This window comes from Monodelphis domestica, chromosome 8 (genome assembly GCF_027887165.1).
Source record: "Monodelphis domestica isolate mMonDom1 chromosome 8, mMonDom1.pri, whole genome shotgun sequence".
Taxonomy (NCBI): Eukaryota; Metazoa; Chordata; class Mammalia; order Didelphimorphia; family Didelphidae; genus Monodelphis; species Monodelphis domestica.
In genome coordinates, this window is record NC_077234.1 from 236,462,936 (window position 1) to 236,484,757 (window position 21,822).

The 21,822-nt window shown below is 37.8% G+C and overlaps 1 protein-coding gene across 1 annotated transcript in view; it reads left to right on the plus strand.

The window, feature by feature from the left end:
* BMX (BMX non-receptor tyrosine kinase) overlaps positions 1-21,822 on the plus strand; it is an 82,241-nt gene extending 60,419 nt beyond the window's left edge. The window contains exons 15-19 of the mRNA XM_007500881.3: positions 3,570-3,786; positions 8,694-8,758; positions 12,944-13,062; positions 14,805-14,962; positions 20,771-21,822. Coding sequence (XP_007500943.2) covers positions 3,570-3,786; positions 8,694-8,758; positions 12,944-13,062; positions 14,805-14,962; positions 20,771-20,845 — 634 coding nt within the window. The 3' untranslated portion in view covers positions 20,846-21,822. The remainder of the gene's footprint in view (positions 1-3,569; positions 3,787-8,693; positions 8,759-12,943; positions 13,063-14,804; positions 14,963-20,770) is intronic.

A 21,822-nucleotide genomic window follows, 5' to 3' on the forward strand; every position in this document is an offset into this window, starting at 1 on the left:
TTCAATTCCTTTTCGACATGCTAGCCCTTGAAGTATTTAATTATAATCTGCCTCCTCCTTTGTCTCTTCTTTTCTCTGCTAAATATGATGTCTGCATTCTTCTCTTGAATTGACATTTGCCTTCTAGAACTACTACTATAAGACAAACAATAACAACAATAATCCGATACATTAAGGCTGATGACTTGTTTGTTCTGGACACTGGCTAAGATCACATTAGCTCATTTGTCAGCTGTCTTACTTTTCATTCATATTGACTTTCGAAAAAAGTCCCGCCAACCCCCAGCTATGAACTTGGTCAGTCAATTCTATTAACCCCAATACAGAATTTTATATTTATACCCATTGAATTATACCTCAAAAAAAAAAGAACTCTTACCTTCTTTCTTAGAATTGATACTAAGTATTGGTTCCACAGCAGAAGAGAGATAAGGGCTAGGCAATGGGGGTTAAGTGACTTGCCTAGAATCATACAACTGGGAAGTAGCTGAGGCTAGATTTGAACCCATGACCTACCATTTTATTTTATTTTATTTGAAAATTTGAAAAATTTTATTTAATTAATTAATTTAGAATATTTGTCCATGGTTACATGATTCATGCTCTTTCCTCCCCTCTCCCTGCCCCCTTCCTGTAGCCAATGTGCAATTCCACTGGGTTTTACATGTATCATTGATCAAGACCTATTTCCATATTATTAATATTTGCACTAGAGTGATCGTTTAGAGTCTACATCCCCAGTCATATCCCCATCAACCCACATGATCAAGCAGTTGTTTTCTTCTGTGTTTCTACTCCCACAGTTCTTCCTCTGAATGTGGATAGTGGTTTTTTTTTTCTTGTAGATCCCTCCAAGTTGTTCAAGATTACTGCATTGCCACTAATGGAGAAGTCCATTACATTCGATTGTACCACAGTGTATCAGTCTCTGTGTACAATGTTCTCCTGGTTCTGCTCCTCTCACTCTGCATCACTTCCTGGAGGTTGTTCCAGTTCACATGGAATCCCTCCACTTTATTATTCCTTTGAGCACAATAGTATTCCATCATCAACATATACCACAATTTGTTCAGCCATTCCCCAATCAAAGGGAATCCCCTCATTTTCCAATTTTTGCCACCACAAAGAGCCAAGACCTTCCATTTTATATCTGGCTCTATCCAATGAGCCACCTTGCTGCCCCCACTGAATTGCATCTTTTTAGATACATCCCAGCTTTTTCGTCTGTCAGGATCTTTTTGTTTCCTGGCATTGTTGTCCAAAGAGTCAGTTACCAGTCCCAGTTCTGGGTCATCTGCAGCTATGTCAAGTATGACATCATTCAAGCCAGGGATAAAAAATGATAAACAAGGAGATTAAAAAGGAGAAACTTGGAATACTATAATAGAGAACTACTCCCCTCTCACTTTTTGATTTCTTCTTTTGGTCCTCTTCCTATAAATTTAATTGATAAAAATCCATGTGGGTAGGGGACAGCTAGGTGACTCAGTGGTTTGAATGAACCAGATGTAGAGTTAGGAAGTTCCATGTTCAAATCTGACCTCAGGCACTTCTTAGCTGTGTGATCCTGGGCAAGTCATTTAACCCTCATTGCTTAGCCCTTATTGCTCTTCTGCCTTGGAACCAATACACAGTATTGATTCTAAAATGCAAAGTAGGATTTTTAAAAGATCCATATGAGTATTTGAAGCATTTTATGCTATATTTATATTAATAAGATATTCATTGATTATTAATAACCCATTAATTAATATGTTCAGACTTTTAGAACTCTGGGCAGACTTAATAGTTTGAAAAAATGCTATAGCAGCTATTTTGCCAGTAGCCCTGAGGGTCATAGATTCAGAACAGCAATATTGTACCAGCATAGTCTGACATGAGACTAAATGCTTTTTGAAATATCAAAACCATCCCATTAGCAGTGTAGAAAGACCTAGTCATAATCTAATCTCTAGCATCTTTGTCACATAGCAGAGATGTTGTGTTAATAGAAAGTATAAATGAATGAGATGTCAAAAACTGGTGGAAGGAGAGATACCTTGAGCATCCCACATGAACGACAGAAGTTGTTCTGGCTGGATAATAGCAGGGGCAATCTCCACATTGAGGGAGTGCTCACTATGTTCAGAGCAGAGAGCAATCCAATCTAATCAGCATGCATTGAGCACATACCATGTGTCAGGCATTGTACTAAAGACCAAGGGCAAAATGGAAAAAAAAAAAGACAATTCCTACCCTCAAGGAGTTTACAATCTAAAGGGGGAAAACAATATACAAAAGAAGGCAGAAGAGGTGGAAGTGGAAAAGAAAGGACTCCTTGGGATACCTAGTAGAGGAACATTTTTTTTCCTATGGAGTCAAAGCCAGGCAGGGTAGTAGATCCAGAGTGGGGTGAGAAGCTGAGGATTCAGTTTCTGCCCTCTATAAAGAAAGGCATTGAAGAAGTTTTGTCCTCTACCTCTAGCACACTCAGAGGGGAGAAGAGGATAAGGGAGATGAGTATCAATGAAAGCTTGAATTAGAAGCATGGTGGTGAATGACTTCCCCCCAAAAAGAGATCACAGAAAAATTCAATTTCTATAATGTCTTATCACCCCAGCCATGAATCATCTCACTATGTCCTGGACTGTCCCCAAACTCCATACATTGGACTTCTAGAAAATCTCTGCCTGGCTTCACTCTTGCTCACTGGTGACTTCCTCCATTGGGATACTATTTCAGGAAGGACTCCAGCTATTTTTCACCTTACTCACTCCTTCACCTTCTCCACACTCCACCTCCTTTTCCTAAGCTGATACATAGAAAGATTCCCCTTCTTCCCCCTCATCCTTTCCATACCACTTTATGTGTCACCTCCTCTCACTGGACTATAAGCCCCTTGAGGGTAGGGACTCCCACTTAGCAGAGTGTCTGGTACATAGGAAGCATTTAATGAAAACTTTATGTGTCTAGCTAGCTCTAAAAAGCATAATTCAGCAATGTGATTATGGCATCAATCTGCGCCACTCCATCAGCAGAATACAAAGGAAAGATCACAGCTAGGAAGCAAAGTACCAACATTCAAATCCTCACTTTAACATTTATCTCTGTGACTGTTCACAAGTCACTTAATTTCAAGATGCAGATAACCCATCTCCAAAATGAGCAGAATGGACCACAGGTACCTTCCTGTTAGATCTGTGATTCTTATCTATCTATCTATCTATCTATCTATCTATCTATCTATATCTGCCTGTCTATCTACCTTTATTTACCCATCTCTCTATTCACTTACCTATATATCTATTCATTTGTCTATCCATCCATTCACTTAGCTATCATTCATTTATCTATTTATTCATTCATTTATCCATCCATCTAGATCCGTAGATATCCATTGATCTGTTGATTTATCTCTATTCATCTATTTATTCATTAATTCATTTATCTATCCATGAATTTGAATTGAGGTCTTCTTGAGTCTAAATCTATTCTCTAACCACTGTACCACATAGTTGTTTCTTCAAAAACTTTCAAGATACTAGTAAAATGAAAGAAAAACTAAAGTTTGAATAATCGATTTGTTTCAGGAAACTCAACCATCCCAAGCTGGTCAAATTCTATGGTGTGTGCACCAAGATGTACCCCATCTACATAGTGACAGAGTATATCACAAATGGCTGTTTGCTAAGTTACCTGAAACAGCATGGGAAAGAACTCCAGCCCTTCCAGCTTCTGGAAATGTGCTATAATGTTTGTGAAGCAATGGCCTTCTTAGAGAGCCAGCAGTTCATCCACCGGGACTTAGTAAGCAAACTCTTTTTTTAAATTTATTTACAAGTATCTTAACCCTACCTCCCCCCTTTCCCTACATTATAAAAGGCATAATATAAGGGACAGAAATGTATATAGAGAAATCATGTCCTTCATGTCTCCATCTTTCTGTTCACTTTCTGGAGGTAACGTTCACTCTTTATTCTTCTAGAACCAAAATTGAAGCTGTCTATGATGATCTCTTGGTTCTACTAATTTTGCTGTTCATTATCCTGTGTAGTTCTTTCCAAGTTTTATTAAAATTAGCCTGTTCATCATTTTTTGTAGTGTTCCATAATAATTATATGTCGCAATTTGTTCAGCCATTCCCCAATGATGGGCATCCCCTCCATTTCCAGTTCTTTGCCACCACAAACAGAGCTGTTATAATTATTTTGGAACATATAAGTTCCTTTCCTTTTCCTCCAATCTCCTCTAGAAATACTATTGCTGGGTTTAAGGGTATGTATACTTTTTTAACTCTCTGGGTCTAATTCTAAATTTCTTTCCATAATGGTTGGATCAGCTCACAGTTCCACCAACAGTGTATTAGTGTCCCCATTTTCTCACATCCCTTCCAACATTTGTCATTTTACCCTTTTTCATTTTAATCAAATTTTCAATTTAATCAAAAAGCTACTTGGTCTACTGCTGCCCTGGCATTAAGACTTCAAGTCAAGTCAACATGCCTTTATTAAGCATTTGCCATGTACTAAGCACTAGTGCTAGGAATACCAATACAAAACCCAACCCTCACTGCACTCTAATGGAGAAGACACCACACAAAAGGAGAGGGAAGAATTTAGATAGAAGTCTGGAGAGCCGAGAGGGAGCTTGGAGAGGATGTAAAAATAGCTAGACTAGAAGTTTTCCTTAAATTGGAGATTGTAGAAGGAACTGGTTATTCAAAAGAAGGGGATACATGGGTGGAGAGTATTTCCATTGTGAGAAGTCTAGGAGAGAAGTAAGCTAAAGAAGCTTCTGTGAGAAAGTCTGAATAGGACTTTAAGAACAGATCGGGGCAGGGGGTGGGGGTAGACCAGAGTTCAAATCCAGCCCAAGATGCTTACTAGCTATGTGACCCTGGGCAAGTCATTTAACTCTGATTCAGTTTCTTCATCTGTAAAATGATCTGGTGAGGGAAATCATAAAGGAGTCAGGATTTAAACAAGCCAAAGCAGTTCCTATCCAGAGTGCCACACCTGACTCAGCAGAGCCATCGATAAAGGGAAGTCAGAGAAGACAAAGATGATGGCAGGAGGAGAGATTGCCAACTTTGTTCCCAAATCTGACTTGAGAGGAGCTGAGACTAGGAGATTTCCATGTCTGTAGCGGTTCTAACTTATCAATAAACATGTCTATCCCTGCAAAAAAAACAACAGTCTAATATCTTTACCAAGAAAACTTCAAATGGGACCAAAAAGAGTCAGGCGTGACTAAAAATGAATGAACAAATAAAGTACCGGTATCCCTTCTGCATTGCCACTTTGCCCATCATGCTTTTGTTGTACAGTATTGCCAGTCCGCATAGGAAATTAAAAGAGAATTTGGGGTGAGTTTTGCAGATGCTGCAGACAACAGGTGAAGGCCAGCAGACAACACGGAAAGTTTTAAAACTCAGAAATGCATACAATATGTATATAGCATCTATAAACATATTTTATTTTTAATGCCATCAGCATTTATAATTTCTTTTTTAAGGTTAAAGTTTGTGACCACAAAAGCCAGCAAACCAGATGCCAATATTAGAAATGAAGAGATATCTTTAAAAGTTTGTAACTCATAAATGTAAACACCCCATAAAAGAAAAAGAAAAACATTCAGACTTCTCTGGGATGAAGGAAGGGCCAAAAAATTTTACACAGCTTTTCTAGCTCACAGAGCCACCATGCCCCTAACCCTCATGATGTGGAAGGCATACCTGTATATATTAAAAAAAAAAAAGAAAAAGAAAAGAAAGGAAAAAGAATGGACTTGGGAGAGAGAATTATGCCGAATTTAATAAGAAGAAAGGATCTGGTCAAATTCTACCTCAGACACTAGCTATATGACCTTGGGGAAGTCACTTAACCTCTCTCAGCCTTAGCTTTCTCATCTGTAAAATGAGGATAATAAAAGCATTTACCTCCCAAGGTTATTATTGGGACTAAATGAGATAATATGGATAAAAGGCTTTGCAAATCATATGGTGCTACACAAATGCTATCTATTGTTATTATAATTAGTTATTATTATGATTTATTTAGTTTTTACTGAGTCATTAACTTTAATCATTTATTGGGAAGATAGCTCAGTGTAGAAGAATTGCGATTTAGAGTCAAAAGACTTGGGTTCAAATACTTACTCTTTAGTTGCTATGTGACCATGGACAAGTCTTTTGACATCTCTGAATTTCAATTTCTCCCACCAAATAAGATTATATTTGTAAAACTCTTAGCACAGTTCCTGGCACATAGTAGAGGCTCATTCCATTCCTCTTCTTTTCTCCCATCTGTTTTTATTAGAGAATAATGATATTTATATTACCTACTTCAGTTCAAATAAGATAACACTGTAACCTTGAAGCACTCTATAAATATGAGCTACTATTTCTCAGAATATATATGTATATCTGTATATGAAAAGAGATTTGGGATTTTTTTTAGTTTGGTTTTTAAGCAAAATCAGTATTTGGAGAATGTCTAAAATTGAACAGTCCACCTAGAAATGAATTGACATGCCATTTGTCTTGAAATGGGCCTAAGGTGACCGAGGAAGAATTCCTCTTTGGAATAACATGGATGCACTTTGCAAGGCAGGAATATCCATTGGCATATTTCTGTAGAGTTCCTTTTCCATTTCACTTGTGCATGAATGTATCTCTGTTGCTGAAAATGTTGATACTCTCACAAGTGAGCCATTTGGCGATTCTGATCATAGGATGAGGTTCTATATTTAAATTGAAATAAAGGTAGCCAAATGTGCATATAGGAGATGTGGGTCAAGGAGCATTCTCCTTGACTGCAATATTCCCATGTAGACCCTTCTTGTGGATAAACAGAAGAGCCAATGGGGATGCTCCCCAAGGTTCATTCCCACCTCCACTCACCATGCACATCTGTGGCAACAATGATAATCATTACCATAGCCATCATCACCATCATCTCATTTCTGGTATTGTTTGCTCTGTGGCTATGGGAAAATCACTTAATTTCCCTAAAGTTCAGTTTCCTCATCTCTTTTTTTTAAGTTACTCATATTGATTGTGTATATTTTTCAGCAGTTATTTTCAAGACAAAATGGAATGACAGATATGAAAGGACTTCAAAAGCTATAAAGGGGGACAGCTAGAAGACACAGCAATAGAGAGCTCTAGGCATAGAGTCAGAAGGACCTGGGTTCAAATCTGACCTTGGACACTTCCTAGCTATGTTCCTCTGAGAAAGTCACTTAACTCCATTTGCCTAACCCTTGCTCTTTTGTCTTACAGTTGTTACTAGGACAGTAGGAATGGGTTGAAGAAAAAAGGAAGAAGAAAAAGGGCTAAAAAGATCTGGATGATGTGTCCCAAGGGGCTAGAGTTCTTTGGAGACAAAAGACCTGGGTTCTGATCTTATTTTTATTACTTACTAACTATGTGTCCATGGGTTTATCACCCTCTAACCATCAGTTTCTTCATCTGTGCTGTAAAATAACTGAGGAAACCATCTGAACTATTCAACTTATTCGTAAAACAGGCATAATAAATGGGTCGATGGACTCCGCCAGTCAGTCTGAAGACCCTGAATATAAAGTGACAGTTTTTTCTGCATTAAAAACAATCAATCACATAAGACCAATTTTAAAAAACCAGGGTTCAAACTTGGTATGAACCAGGACATGTAATTAATTAATTAATTAATCTGATTTCTGATTGGAGGAAAGATTAGGGACTTCCCAAAATAGGAAGGAGAGCAGAGAGGTGCAATTTCCTGAAATCAGAAAAGGAGGTGTTGCACTGTTTTTAAGAGACTATATTCAGCCAAAAAAATGGAAATAATAACTGACTAGTCAGGACAAGACCAGATTTCAGATAGGATATTTGGGTTGCTTCAGATGTACAATTGTGAGAAAGTTCCCTGCATCAGTTTTTGGATTTAATGAGGTTTCTGGTCAACATAATCTAGATCCCTCGTTAAGGGTCTCAAAGCATCAGGTGGTTCAGCGTCCCACCTACACCAAGACTTGGTTCAAACAATGTGACAAAGTTTTCTCACAATTCCCTTGATTGAATGAAGTTTTCCTACACGATAGAAGTTGAAATGGACCCATAATTGACTAGGAAGTGAACTGAACTAGATGGAGAATTGAGATACAAGATGGCAGCAGGATAATTCACTCAATTCCCACACATCTATAAAATAAGGAAAATAGTACACACTATACTTACCTTATTGAGAGGCCCAAAAGTTATCTTTTGAACTCTCCCCCACATACATATAAAAAGATGTTTGGGAATTGAGTGAATTATCTACACTGCTGCCATCTTGTAACTCAATTTTCAATCTAGTTCAGTTGTATATAGTTTACATATATTATAAATAATATATATTGCTATTATAGTACTATATATTATATATTACTATATATATTTATACTATATCTTACTATATAGTATATACATATATACAAATATGCATTATGTATACATATATTATATATTAAATATTATAATATATTACTTTATAAATTTTTAAGCCCTCTGTTGTCTCAGATTTTATACATACATATTACATATATTACTTATAAATCTTAAAGCCCTCTATTATTGTCTTCAGATTTTTCTTAAATATTAACTATGACCGAGAAGTAAAGAAAAATGACCTATTTTTTTTTTGTTCCCATCTAAGTGATAAATTTCCTATTTTTTCCCTCCTCTAAAGGCTGCTAGGAACTGCTTGGTTGACAGTGACCTTTCAGTGAAAGTATCTGACTTTGGAATGACCAGGTGAGGCATATGCTAAATAAATATAAGGAAGTGAGATTTGCAGTAATGTTTTCCCAAATAATAACACAATCAGAAACCTTGTGGTACAGTTCGAAGAGGACAGGAGACTGTCCTGGGTTGTACACCTCATTCTAACGCTGAATAAATCATTTTCATATCTCAGTTTCCTCATTTGTAAAATGAGAACATTATACTAGATAGACCCTTCCAATCCTAGATCCATAATCCCATGATCCTTTGATCTCTTAAGCTCCTTTCTGCTCCCCAATTCTATAAAAATAATAGAGATTTTCTAAAAATTGATCAATCTTCTGCAGAAATTTTATTGAGACCTTAATGGTTACACCTTGGTTAAAAGAGAATATTGAAAGAATTATGCCCTGCTAACATAGCAAAAAAGAAATTTATCATCTTTTATTTATATTCCTTTTTCGGCATTGTCTCTAGTAATGCGTGCAGTTTGTAAATCTTGGATCTACTTGATTGAATCCAAGAGCATTAGTTTTCTAATGAAGTTGCCATCCCGTCTGGCTAATTTTGCAGCTGATAATTAACAGCATCCTTACCCAGGCCCCAATCTCCCTAAGACCCCACAATCATTGTGTTCTGTGTACTGCATGTATTCTGGGTCAGAGTCATAACTCCCTGACATTTGGTAGTTTTGCCAGCCCCGACTGCTTCAAAAGTATTAACTTAGAAGTCTTAGAGAACTGCTTAGAGATGGAAATTCATTTCAAGGCTGCACTTTATAAAATTAAATATGTTTAATATTTAATTGGGATAGAAATGTTAATGTATTCATAGCAGTATTATTTGTTAATAGTCATCAACACCTTTATTTAAATCACTTTTTTTGCTACATATTTTCTATTTACTTATACGCATACATGTCATTTCCCTAAACAGAATGTGAGCTCCTGGCAGGGCAGGATCTATTTAGTTTTTGCTTTTGTGTCCCCAGCAGTGAGCATAATTCCTGCTGCTTAGAAGGCACTTAAAAAATGCTTGTCATTTGCCTGAAAGAAAAAAATTAAGATTAAATAAACCTTTAGTCTTTATTGCTGATTCTACATTTCTCATTGATAAAATGATGAGTTGTTTCATTTGGATCTGACTCTTTATGACCATATTTGGGGTTTTCTTAGTAAGGATCCTGGAGTGGTTTGCCATTTCCTCCTCTAGTTCATTTTACAGATGAGGAAACTGAGGCAAATGAGGTTACGTGACTTGTCCAGCATCCCACAGCTAGTAAGTAAAAAAGGTCAAATTTCTACTGGGGTTTTCCTGATTACAGTTCTGATGCCCTGTCCACTGTGCCATTTTGTTGCCCCAAATAAGTTAGATTGCACTAAATTACAAAGAAGTTCTTCACCTCTCTTGTGTCCTGGACCCCTCTCGCACTCTGGGGAAGCCTATAGAACCTTTCTCAGAATCACTTTTTTAAAAATCAGAATTGAAGGAAATGCTGAATTTGAATTAGAAGTTAGTAAAAGCCAAGATGTAGTATTTCTCCCCCCCCCCCATCCCCTCTCTAAGGGTAAGAACCCTTGATGTAGAGATCTCTAAATTCCCTCCAAACTCTGCATGCATGTTTTCAAAGGAGCTGCAGCTTGGTTTGCACCCTAGATAACATTGGGGAAATTTTCCTTTTCATTCCAGAGAAATTTCCCCAGCACTAAGGAGGGTGTGAATGGTGTCGTACTAAATAAGATACGATTGTTCACCATTCCTGCTGCCCCACCGGGGTTAATGCTGAGTGATTTAGAAGCTGCCTTCCTCTGGCTTCCCTTCCCTTTTAAAAAGCAGTAGATATTATGTGGAGAATGTTTGTCCTAGCTCTGGATTTCCTGTGTTGTCCTTCATCACCCTGGTTCCCAGCCCTCGCGCACTGTTTCAATTCTAGACTAAATGGGCATATTCTTCGCACGAAGGGGAGATATGGATGTCACACAAGTGAGTTAATGTGTAAAAGAACAATTAGCGGGTGTGGGTTTTCAATTTCGCCTGAATGTAATGGCCCTAAATTGGACAAAGTACAGTTGGGTTGAACGCCTGCTCTTTGCCTTAAAAAAAGATGTGACAAAAAAGGAGAGGAATGCAGAATTCACATTAACTTCAGAAATGATGGACTCCAACTCCCTATCTTCGAAAAGCAGTCTCCTGAACTGTCACAGGCAAATGTGAATCTATTTTTAAAAGGCATTCATTAAATTGAACATTTGGAGATATTTGCTTAGTGCCATGAGTTACTTTGATTTTAATTATGCAATAACTCCTATTTGTTTATCACTTTGATAGTTTGCTGCTTGGGAATAAATAAGCCCTTGGCCTGACTTTAGAATCCATACAGTTTTCTGAAATAGGGATGAGAATATTAGATTTGAAGTCAGAAGATTTGGGTTCAAATTTTGACTCCCCGGCTACCAGTTTCACTGTAGACAAGTGACGTAATTTTCGGAGGCTTCTGTTTCCATAATTGTAAAATGAATGGGTTGGACTAGATGGTCTCTAAGGTCTCTTTCAACTCTAATTTTCTTGTTCCTGAGTCTTGGTGTTAGATGTCTGCCATTATGTTCTCACCTACCCTCCTTTGAGAACCTTATTCTCGAGGGCAGAAAAGAGGGCAACCTGTTATCCTTATTTCCTTCCAAAAAACACCAATGATAAATGCTCTCACATTTGCTGGCAGCCAGTTATGCTCTCTGATGGTGCCACCCACCAATTTTCTCTATATATAGAGCCAGAGGAGGAATCAGGAAAGAATAATTGAAGCTATGCTATGGATACCTGCATTCAACATGACCATCCATGTTGTCTTACCTAACTCTGGGCCACCACCAGGAATCATCTTGATCCTCTCCTGGATTATATTCTTGAACTCATCCTTCATTTGAAGTTCAATCACCATACCTTGTCCCCTTCCTAGAGGATGACAGCAAGAGCCACTGGCTATGCCACTGGGGCTGAGACCCTCAAGGAAATGACGCTTTTCTCCTCCAGTGTAATGATACCCCATCATGATAGTCAATATGGGATTTCTTAAGCTACTCCTTTTCCATAAAGAAAAATACCAATCTAGAACACTTTGGATTTGCAGCCTCTTAAAATTCAGACTTCTTGAGGCAGGTAGATAGCACAGTAAACAGAAGAGCTAGACCCAGAGAGGGAAAATCCTGGGTTCAAATCTGACCTCAGATATTTCCTGTGTGACAATGGGCAAGTATTTAATGCCCTTTGCCTAGCCCTTACTATTCTTCTGCCTTAGAAGCAATACTTAGTGACAATTCCAAGACAGAAGGTAAGGGTTTAAAAAAAATTTAGATTTCTTTCCCTTAGATCTGGTCATATTACCTGCTTTGAATATTTATAATTAGAGTAAATCCATTTCACAACTTTTGATTCTCGGGTTATATTCTGTAGTGATTTATTTGCCTCTTTAAATGACTTTTCCCATGGAAGAATATTATTTTAATCAATCTGTTAGCAGTATCTTAGGTGAGTTTTCTGTGCTTTACTTTTTATTTAATTTAAATTATTATTCACTGAGGGCTGATGCCATGTGAAGTCTTCTATTGTCTTAACAATGATTATTATTAGGAGCAGGTAGGTGGCTCAGAGGATTGAGAGCCAGGCCTGGGGACAAGAGGTCTGGGGGTCAAATCTGGCCTCAGACACTTCCTACTCACTTAAACAGCATTGCTTAGCCCTTTCTTGCTATTCTGCTTTGGAACCAATACGCAGTATTTATTCTAAGATGGAAGGTAAAGGTTGTTTTTTTAAAATCCAGTAATTGTTATTCTTGGACATTCCATATGCAAAATTAATCATTTAGCCTTGGTAACCCAGAAGCATAATAATGTACATTTGTCTAACTTAAACCCATACATGGCTTCATGGAAATTCTGTAAGAGTTTGGGAAAGAAGGGCTATCTCCAAAGGTCTGTACTCTAGCTGTAATTTATATGTTTAGATATGCTGCCAGAATATCTTTAGCATGGGGCAGAGCCAAGATGGTGGCTCAGTAGCAGCAAAAGCTAGAACTGCTCGGAGAATTCTCCCAAAATACCTTTAGTCCCCACCCATGTTTATTGATCTAAATTCTTCAGTGGAATTAAAGTAAGAGGCACTGAAGGTCTCCTTCTTGGGCAGTGACCCGGGTCTCACAATCTCTTTAATCTCTTCCAGATATGTCCTCGATGATCAATATGTCAGCTCAATAGGAACAAAGTTCCCCATCAAATGGTCAGCACCAGAAGTCTTTCATTACTCCAAATATAGCAGCAAGTCTGATGTATGGGCCTTCGGTAAGAACATTGTCCTCCAGGGAGGCATAATTGTCCTAGAAGTTGACTTCCCAAAGGAAAAATCATTAGAGTAGGAGCAGCGGCAGCAACAAACAATGAGAAACTTAAACATTTGCAGATCTTAGAGAAATTTCTTTAAATAACAAACAATAACAAAAAAGAGGTTACCATATATGGAGGGGACTTTCTTGGTCTCATTTAAAGTCAACAGTATGCTGGGTGATATATATCCTTTTGGTCTCTTCCCACATGAAAGAGATGCAGGAAATTTTCTCACAAAAAGGTTCAACTAACTTTAAAAAATAGCAGTATGACATTGAGGTTATGGTTATGTAAAGCCCAAATTTATTTGCTTTGTCTATTTAAAAACAACAGTTAGATAACTTAAAGATCTCTTTCCTACTCCACTGCGTTGAATTGACCAGTTGTTAGCTGACCAGAGATAAATAAGAAATATGTGTTAATCATATCTTTCCATAAAAATTTACTTTTTGATTCATTTTCTTAAAGAAACCCCATAGGAACGTCGTTATGGATCATTAACAAAGATCAGCTCTTATGTGGTTGGCTTTAAAAGCGTACTACTCATAATTTTCCTTGTTATTGTTTTAATTTTCCTATTCCTATGGTTTAATGCATGCAAGCAGTTTCCTAGCTCAAAGGAATCTTAATTTTAGCGAGTTACCTGGGGGCTTGGAGTGGCTATGTATTTATAGAACCAGTACGCGTCAGAGGCAGGACTTGAACCAGCCAAGTCTTTCTAACACCAAGGCATCATGGCCCTGGTCAACCACACCATGCTACTTCAAAATTTTTCTCTAAAAAGGAAATGGGATTTGAGTGAAAATATATGTATAACCCAGTGAAATTGCTTGTCATCTCTGGGAGGAGGGAGGGAAGAGAGGAGGAAGGCAACAAGAATCACGCAACCATGGGAAAAAATTAAAAAATTAAATTAAATCAAAAATGTTCTCTATTATGAATTCTATATTGTAGAACTATTTTTTAGTCATTTGACAATAGGTAAAGGTGGGGGGGGGAGGGGGGGAGAGAGAAGGGAATTGTTACAGATGAAGCCTCTCTAATCCATGCCTCTATTCATCTCCATCATTGAGAAGAGGATCCCTTAGCAATGGAAACTTTGGAACTGGGGCTACTTGTATCAGTAGTTAAAATTTAACTGTGACTTGAGACAATGTAGTACAGTGGAGAATATTAGATTTGAAATCCAAAGACTCGGATTCCTGGCTCTGTCATCCTTGGGAAAGACTTCTCAGTTTTAGTTTCTTTATCTCTAAGGCTTGAGTATTGGACTATTGTTCTTCAGCCTTTTCAGACTCTTTGTGACCCTGCTTGGGGCATTTTTAGCAAAGCTACTGGAATGGCTAGACATTTCCTTCTCTAGCTCACTTTTAGATGAGGAAACTAAGGCAAATGGCCACATGGTTAGTAAGTGTCTGAGGCCATATTTGAACAGGAAAATGGGACTTCCTGATTCGCAGACTGGCCCTCTATCCACTGTGCCACCTAATTGCTGAATATGGGACTTTTCAGCTCTAGGTATATGAAAATACTCCAAACCACTTTACTTTGGAGGCATTATCCAATGGGCAGCATTTTGGTTCCCTGCTACCTCTGGGTATTCACTTTCTTTTACTGAAAGTTCATTTGCCAAATAGTCTGTCCCTTGCCTTTTTTCTGTTGTTGTTTTTCAGCCATATTTTTCTCTTGTTTTTTCATAGGAATCCTGATGTGGGAGGTATTCAGTTTGGGAAAGCAACCTTACGAGCTCTACGATAATAGACAGGTGGTGACAAAGGTTTCCCAAGGTTATCGACTGTATCGACCACAGCTAGCTTCGGACAACACCTACCAAATAATGTACAGCTGCTGGCATGAGGCAAGCTATGATTATAATAGGGAACATTTATGTAGCACTTTAAGGTTGGCAAAACGTTTCATTTCTGTTTTCTTATTTGAGTCTCCCAGGAATCCTGTGCATGGGGCGCTATTATTATCATCTCCATCTTACAAAAGAAGAAACTAAGCCCAAAAGAGGTTAAATGACCTGCCCAGGGTCCTACCACTAAGTTAATATATGAGAAAGGACTTGAACTCGGGTTTTCCTGACTTCAAGTCTAGCATTCTATCTACTGTACATAGTGAACTCATAATATGATAGCTATAGTCAGCCGTCAGCACCATGCTGGGCAGTCTGTCCATTGGTATCTTTACGTTGTGCTCATCAGGAGAATGTCAAGAAAACATTCCAAATATGCCGTATAGCTGGATATTCATATATCCATTTGTTTATAAATATATTTATAATTTATTATTATATTATAATATAATAGCATTATTCTTATTCATTATAAATGTGTTTATAATTTGCATTATGGTTGGGCAGAGGTAGATAGAAAGCCATTTGCACATAGATGGTGTGAACCTCTTATGGCAAACTTAAGTGGCATTAGAGCTCAGGATTGTGGAAAAGGGATAGTTGAATTGCAATCTGGATCCCTACAAGGAATTTTCATATCAATGAGATCACAAATTGTCTTGAATATTTGAGCTGAGAGAGAGAGACAAATAGGGACCTGTTGATGTAAGAAACGCCCTCTGCCAATTCAAGTTGTCACCTTCTCTGCAATGTATTGGGTTAGGGAATTGCCTAAATCCAAGGTGTCAAACATGGACACTCCGGATAACCCCCACCCAGATTAAAGCGTAACTGAGAATATTGAGCAAAAGAAATGAAAGTGCAATAAAACAGGTAACATTATATTTTAAAACTCAGTCAGCGTGCAGTCCGCAGGGATCCTCATGGACATAGTAGTGGCCCTATTTCTATTCCAGTTTTACCCCATTACACAGGGGTAATCTCTGAAAGATTATTTGACTTGGTCATAGCACTGAGACGTTAAATGTTTACTTACCCAAGGTCATACTACCCATTTGTAGCCAAAGTGGCACTTGACCCCACCCAGATCCTCCCCAGTTTCAAGGCCAGCCCTTATGTTGACCAGCATTAAAAAGGAGTAATGGAATGACAATGTTTGGCACTGTGCCAACTAAACAAGAGAAGGCTGCAAAACATTATCGTGGGATTTTCCCTCATGCAATTTATGAAGACAAGTTACATTTAGAAAACAATAACTATGCTCCCAGCAAATTTAAAAAAAACCCTCAACTGCAAAATATTGGATCATTTTAGAAACAGAGAAGAATAAATAACAATATGCAAACGAGTGCATTTATGGGGTGATAAATGCAATGGAGTTATGCATTGAACTTTCCATTCATTTTTGTTATTCGGTCCTGTCCAACTCTTTATGACCCCCCCCCTTTTTTTTTGCAAAGATACTAGAGTGGCTTACTGTTTCCATCTATAGCTCATTTTACAGATGAGGAAATTGAGGCAAATAGGATTAAGTGACTTGCCCAGGCTCATGTGGCTAGTAAGTGTCTGAGGCTACATTTGAACTCATCTTCCTAATTTTAGGGCTGGCACTGTGCCACACAGCTAAATATTCATTATCCATAAATGTGCATTATGGATAGCCAGAGTTGGATAGAAAGGCATTCCAAAATATGGGGCAGTGTTGCCAAAGGTTGGGGTTTGTTAGGAAATAAGTGAGAGACAAAACACAATTAGAAAGCAGGTCTGGACAAGTTTTTGAGGACTTTGAATCATAAGATAGGGAATTTGGGACACAAATTGGAGTAACTAGAGGCTTTAGAGTGATGCCCCAGGAAGAAAGATTAATTTGACACCTGAACATAGGGTAGATTAGAATACAGGAGAAATGATAGGCGGGGAGACCATTTGAGGGGCTGTTTCAGTAATAGAGGTCTTAAGGGTTTTAAGGACGTGGCACAGAGGAAAGAAGACTAGATTTGAAAGAAAGAACTGGAGTTTATATCCTGTCTATGGCATACACTTTATATGTCATCTTGGACAAGTCACTTAGGCTTGCTGTCACCGGGCTTTAGTTTTCTTATGTCAAACGATGATGCTGGACTAAATATTGCCTAGATATTCCTTCTGACTCAATATATCTATATTCAATTACTCTAAGGGGTAACTTTATAAAGCAAAAATGGAAAAGACCACATGTACAAGGTGTTCCAAAAGTCTTAATGAAGCTTTACGCTTTAAATTTAAAATTCTTGGTTAAAAAAAGTGAGTGAGTGAGTGAGTGTGTGTGTGTGTGTGTGTGTATACACATGCAGACAGACAGACAGACAGAGACAAAAAGCTAGATGGAAGATAGATTGATAGTTAGATATATATAGATAGACAGATAGATGGATGGATGGATGGATGAATAGATAGATAGATAGATAGATACATAGATAGATAGATAGATAGATAGATAGATAGATAGATAGATAGATAGATAGATGGATGGATGGATGGATGGATGGATGAATAGATAGATAGATAGATAGATAGATAGATAGATAGATAGATAGATAGACAGACAGACAGACAGACAGACAGACAGACAGACAGACAGATAGATAGATAGATAGATAGATAGATAGATAGATAGATAGATAGGCAGACAGACAGACAGATAGATAGATAGATAGATAGATAGATAGATAGATGAATAGATAGATAGATAGATAGACAGACAGACAGACAGACAGACAGACAGACAGATAGATAGATAGATAGATAGATAGATAGATAGATAGATAGATAGATAGGCAGACAGACAGACAGATAGATAGATAGATAGATAGATAGATAGATAGATAGATAGATAGATAGATGGATGGATGAATAGATAGATAGATAGATAGATAGATAGATAGATAGATAGATAGATAGATAGATAGATAGATAGACAGATAGATAGATAGATAGATAGATGGATGGATGGATGGATGGATAGATAGATAGATAGATAGATAGATAGATAGATAGATAGATAGATAAATAGATAGATGGATAGACAGATGGATGATAGATAGAAATACATATATAAAAATAGATGGATAGATAGAGATGAATGGATGGATGATATATGGATAGAGAGATAAATGGATAGATAGAGAGATAGAAGTAGTATACTTATAGCACTTTAAGGTTTGCAAAGGGCAAATGAAAATTTAACATTGGTTTTCTGTTCAAGCTGAAATCAGCTTGTTTAAATTTTCAATGTGAGCATTTACACTGAGGAATTTGGCAAATACTACAAATAAAGACTTGATTTATTATTTTATTGATTATTTAGATTTAAGAAAGTGTTAATAACACAACTTAAATGTAAAAATGTGTTATTCTTACACATCTGCCAGAGATATCTGGTTGTTAAACATTTGCAATCACACACACATTCGTACTTACATGAATATTTGCATATATTGATGTGTTTATGAAGTGGTGAATGGCACCAAAGATTTGGGTTTGAGACAACTAGGTGTAAGATGATGGGAACAGAGAGGTCAGAAGAGAGAGCCAGCCAGTTTATCAGTTCTATAAGTTTGATTTAGACATACTAAAGTAGGTAATGAAATATAATTTTATACATATCTATGCTTATCTATAAGGAAGTTAAAGTCTAGGCTGTATTTGGCCCAAGATCACACAGCTAATAAAGGGAAGATCTAAGTCTGAAATTCAGATTTTCTGATTCCAGAATTCCTTTACTAACTCTCCTCAACTTTTAAGGGTGGAAATGAGAAGAGAATAGTAAGAAACTATGGAAGGAAAAAGAATGACTATCTCTTCCTCAGAGAATGAAGCAAAAGGGAGGTGGACAAATTGTAGGGGTGTTTGAGGTATGAAAGAAGAGAACTAAGGATGGACATCTTTTGATTTTGCAGTAAGGAAAGGAGAGAGGGAAGGGGAAAGAAAGAGGGGAGGAGAGAGAGAGAGAGAGAGAGAGAGAGAGAGAGAGAGAGAGAGAGAGAGAGAGAGAGAGAGAGAGAGAGAGAGGGAAGGAGAGAGGGAGGGAGAGAGAGAGAGGGAGGGAGAAAAAAAGAGAGAGGGGGAGAGAGAGAGAGACAGAGAGAGAGAGAGAGAGAGAGAGTGAGAGAGAGAGAGAGAGAGACAGAGAGACAGAGAGAGAGAGTCAGATTCTGGGAAATTGAGGAAAAACAATGCTTATAATTCTTTAGGAAGTGTTCTTTTAGTGAATCATAAAATAAATATATATTCATAAAGGCTGCCAAGTCAGTTGGCTAGCATTTGTTAAGTGCCTGTCACATGCTAGTCACTATGCTAAGTTCTGGGGATGCAAAGAAAAGCCCACAAAGTCTCTGTTTTCAAGGAGCTCACTGTCTAATAGAGGAGACAACAGACTAGAACTACAACATGCACATCACTATGTACAAACAAAATAAATACAGGCTATATTCGAGATCATCAACAGAGGGAAGACAACAGCATTAAGGGGAAAACCTTAAGAGGCTTCCCATACAGGCTGGACTTGAGGGAAGCAAAGGAAGCTGGGAGGTAAAGATAAGGAGGGAGAGAATTCCAAGCATGGGACATAGATCACTTATCGTGGACTTATTTGGCACAGAAGTTTGCTCGTCCCTGGTAGTACTTGGTACCTCAGGAGTTAATTTAGGGGAGACAGGAAGCTGAGGGCATCCAGGAGTAAGGACTGGCAGGAAGAACAAGAAAGCATTCAGAAGTGAAGCAAAAAGCCGACTTCTATAGAATAGTACTGTGAAGGGAGAAAAAAGTCAGAGTAGAGCGGGAAAACAGGGACAAATGAAAGAACTCAAGCTCACGTAAGGACAAAGACTACACAAAAGGAGTGCGACAGAGAAGAGATAGACCACCAAGAAGGTTTAATCAGAAAGGAGAATTTCAGAATTAAAAATAATAGAGAATTGCTTTGAGTGATGAGAGCGTGGCCCTCTCTGAATGGCTGAGGTAGACTGCAGCCAGTGGTCACAGGCATTAGAAGGTTGATCAGCCGGAATGACAGTGTGCTTCAAAGGGGCGTCCCAGTGAATATTAGTCACTACGAATCATAGTAAGACCCAGACTGGACTGAACTAAGAAAGGAGAGAGAGATGCGGTGAATAAGAGATGACTTGGTAGGTAAGAGCAACAAGGAGTGATACAGATGGATGGATGGGCTGATGAGCAGTGGCTGCAGGAGAAGTATCTTGGAGTGGCAGTGGGGAACTTGCTTCCTTCTGGACCTTCTGGATCAGTGTGTGGGGTGGGGTATGAAAAGAGAGAAATTAGCATTGGAAAGAGTGCTAAGGAAGGAGCTATCCTCTGGAAAAAAGATATTCCCATGAAGACAGGTTGAGAAAAACATGTGAAAAGAATAGTTTGTTAATCGGGGCACAGGTATTCCAGAGGGGCACAGTGAAAGGTGAGAAGAAGGGGATAAGAATTGCAGATCGCTACTGCTGAACTGAGTAAGAATTAAAGTAGGTAGAGACAAAATGGGGGAAAGGCAGAGAAAAGAGGCAAGCCGTAGTCATGGTTTAACTACTCTGCCTCTTCTCTGAAAGAGAACAGTAGCGGTCTAATGGCATGTGATAATATAGGACATGAATGGAAACCCCCCAAATCAGGAGGCACAAGCTTATTTTCATATCTGATCTGTCAAATCCGGCATGTTTCAGCAGTCTTCCAAGGGATAAGAACACCTAGAATGGGAAGACACTCATTTTTGTTTTGGTGGAAGATCAATCACCCCTAACGATGACTTTTCTTTTCATTTAGCTTCCAGAAAAACGTCCCACATTTCATCAACTCCTATCTTCCATTGATACACTCCGGGAAGATGACAAGCCTTGAAAAATGGAAGGGGACAACATATGTACAATGAATATACATTTTGGCAAACATCTTTCTTTTTAAGAGAAGTAGAAAGGACTGAGCTCTCTGTAGTTTAGCTGCTTCTACTCAATGTTATCTCATTTACTGGTTGTCCTTTATAATCTGGAGGGTTGAACAAAACAAGGAAAGAAAGCTTCCAGAGATTCACTTTTGCCCTCTGACAATCATTTGCTAATATTACTCCTAAAAAAAAACAACAGTCCCTTGACTAAAGTAGAAGTACATTTTGCATCTGTTTGTATTAAAGAGTGATTCCGTGGCTACTTTTATAAATTATAAAAGAATTATTAATATTATTGAGATTTATTTTATCAGACTGAATTCTTTTCTTAGGCTATCATCATCAGATTTAGAACTGAGAGGGACCTTAAAAAGCCCCCTCATGAAGCCCAGAAAGGGGGAGGTCACATCAGTAATAAGTATTTGAGCCAGAATTTGAACACAAGTCATCTGGCTATAAATCTAGTGTGTGCTCTCTGTTATCTGACTGTTTAAAAGCAGTCATAGGGTTTATAGAAATTTTTACATGGTATATGGTTGTTAGCTTTGTTCATTCAAACTTCAAATGGTTTTCTTTTATCCCCACCATGCACTGTATCTGCAATAAGGGCATCCTACCACCATTGTCCAAACCAATAAGTATAATACTTGTCTGAGATCCAGATTAGAGTTACAAATTTTTCTACTTGTGTTATAAAAATAAAATGCTATGATTATTAGTCAGTTGTGGAGATTCCCCTGAGCTATTTATATTTTCTGACCATATACCCCTCTATGGATTTAAAATTTTTCTTTTTTTGCACATATAAATGTTTATGTACATATCATATCCCCCCTAAGTAGAATATAAGCTCCTCAAGGGCAGGAACTGATTCATTTTTTGTCTTTATATTCCCAGTGTATAGTAAATGCTTAATAAATTCTTGCTGAATGAT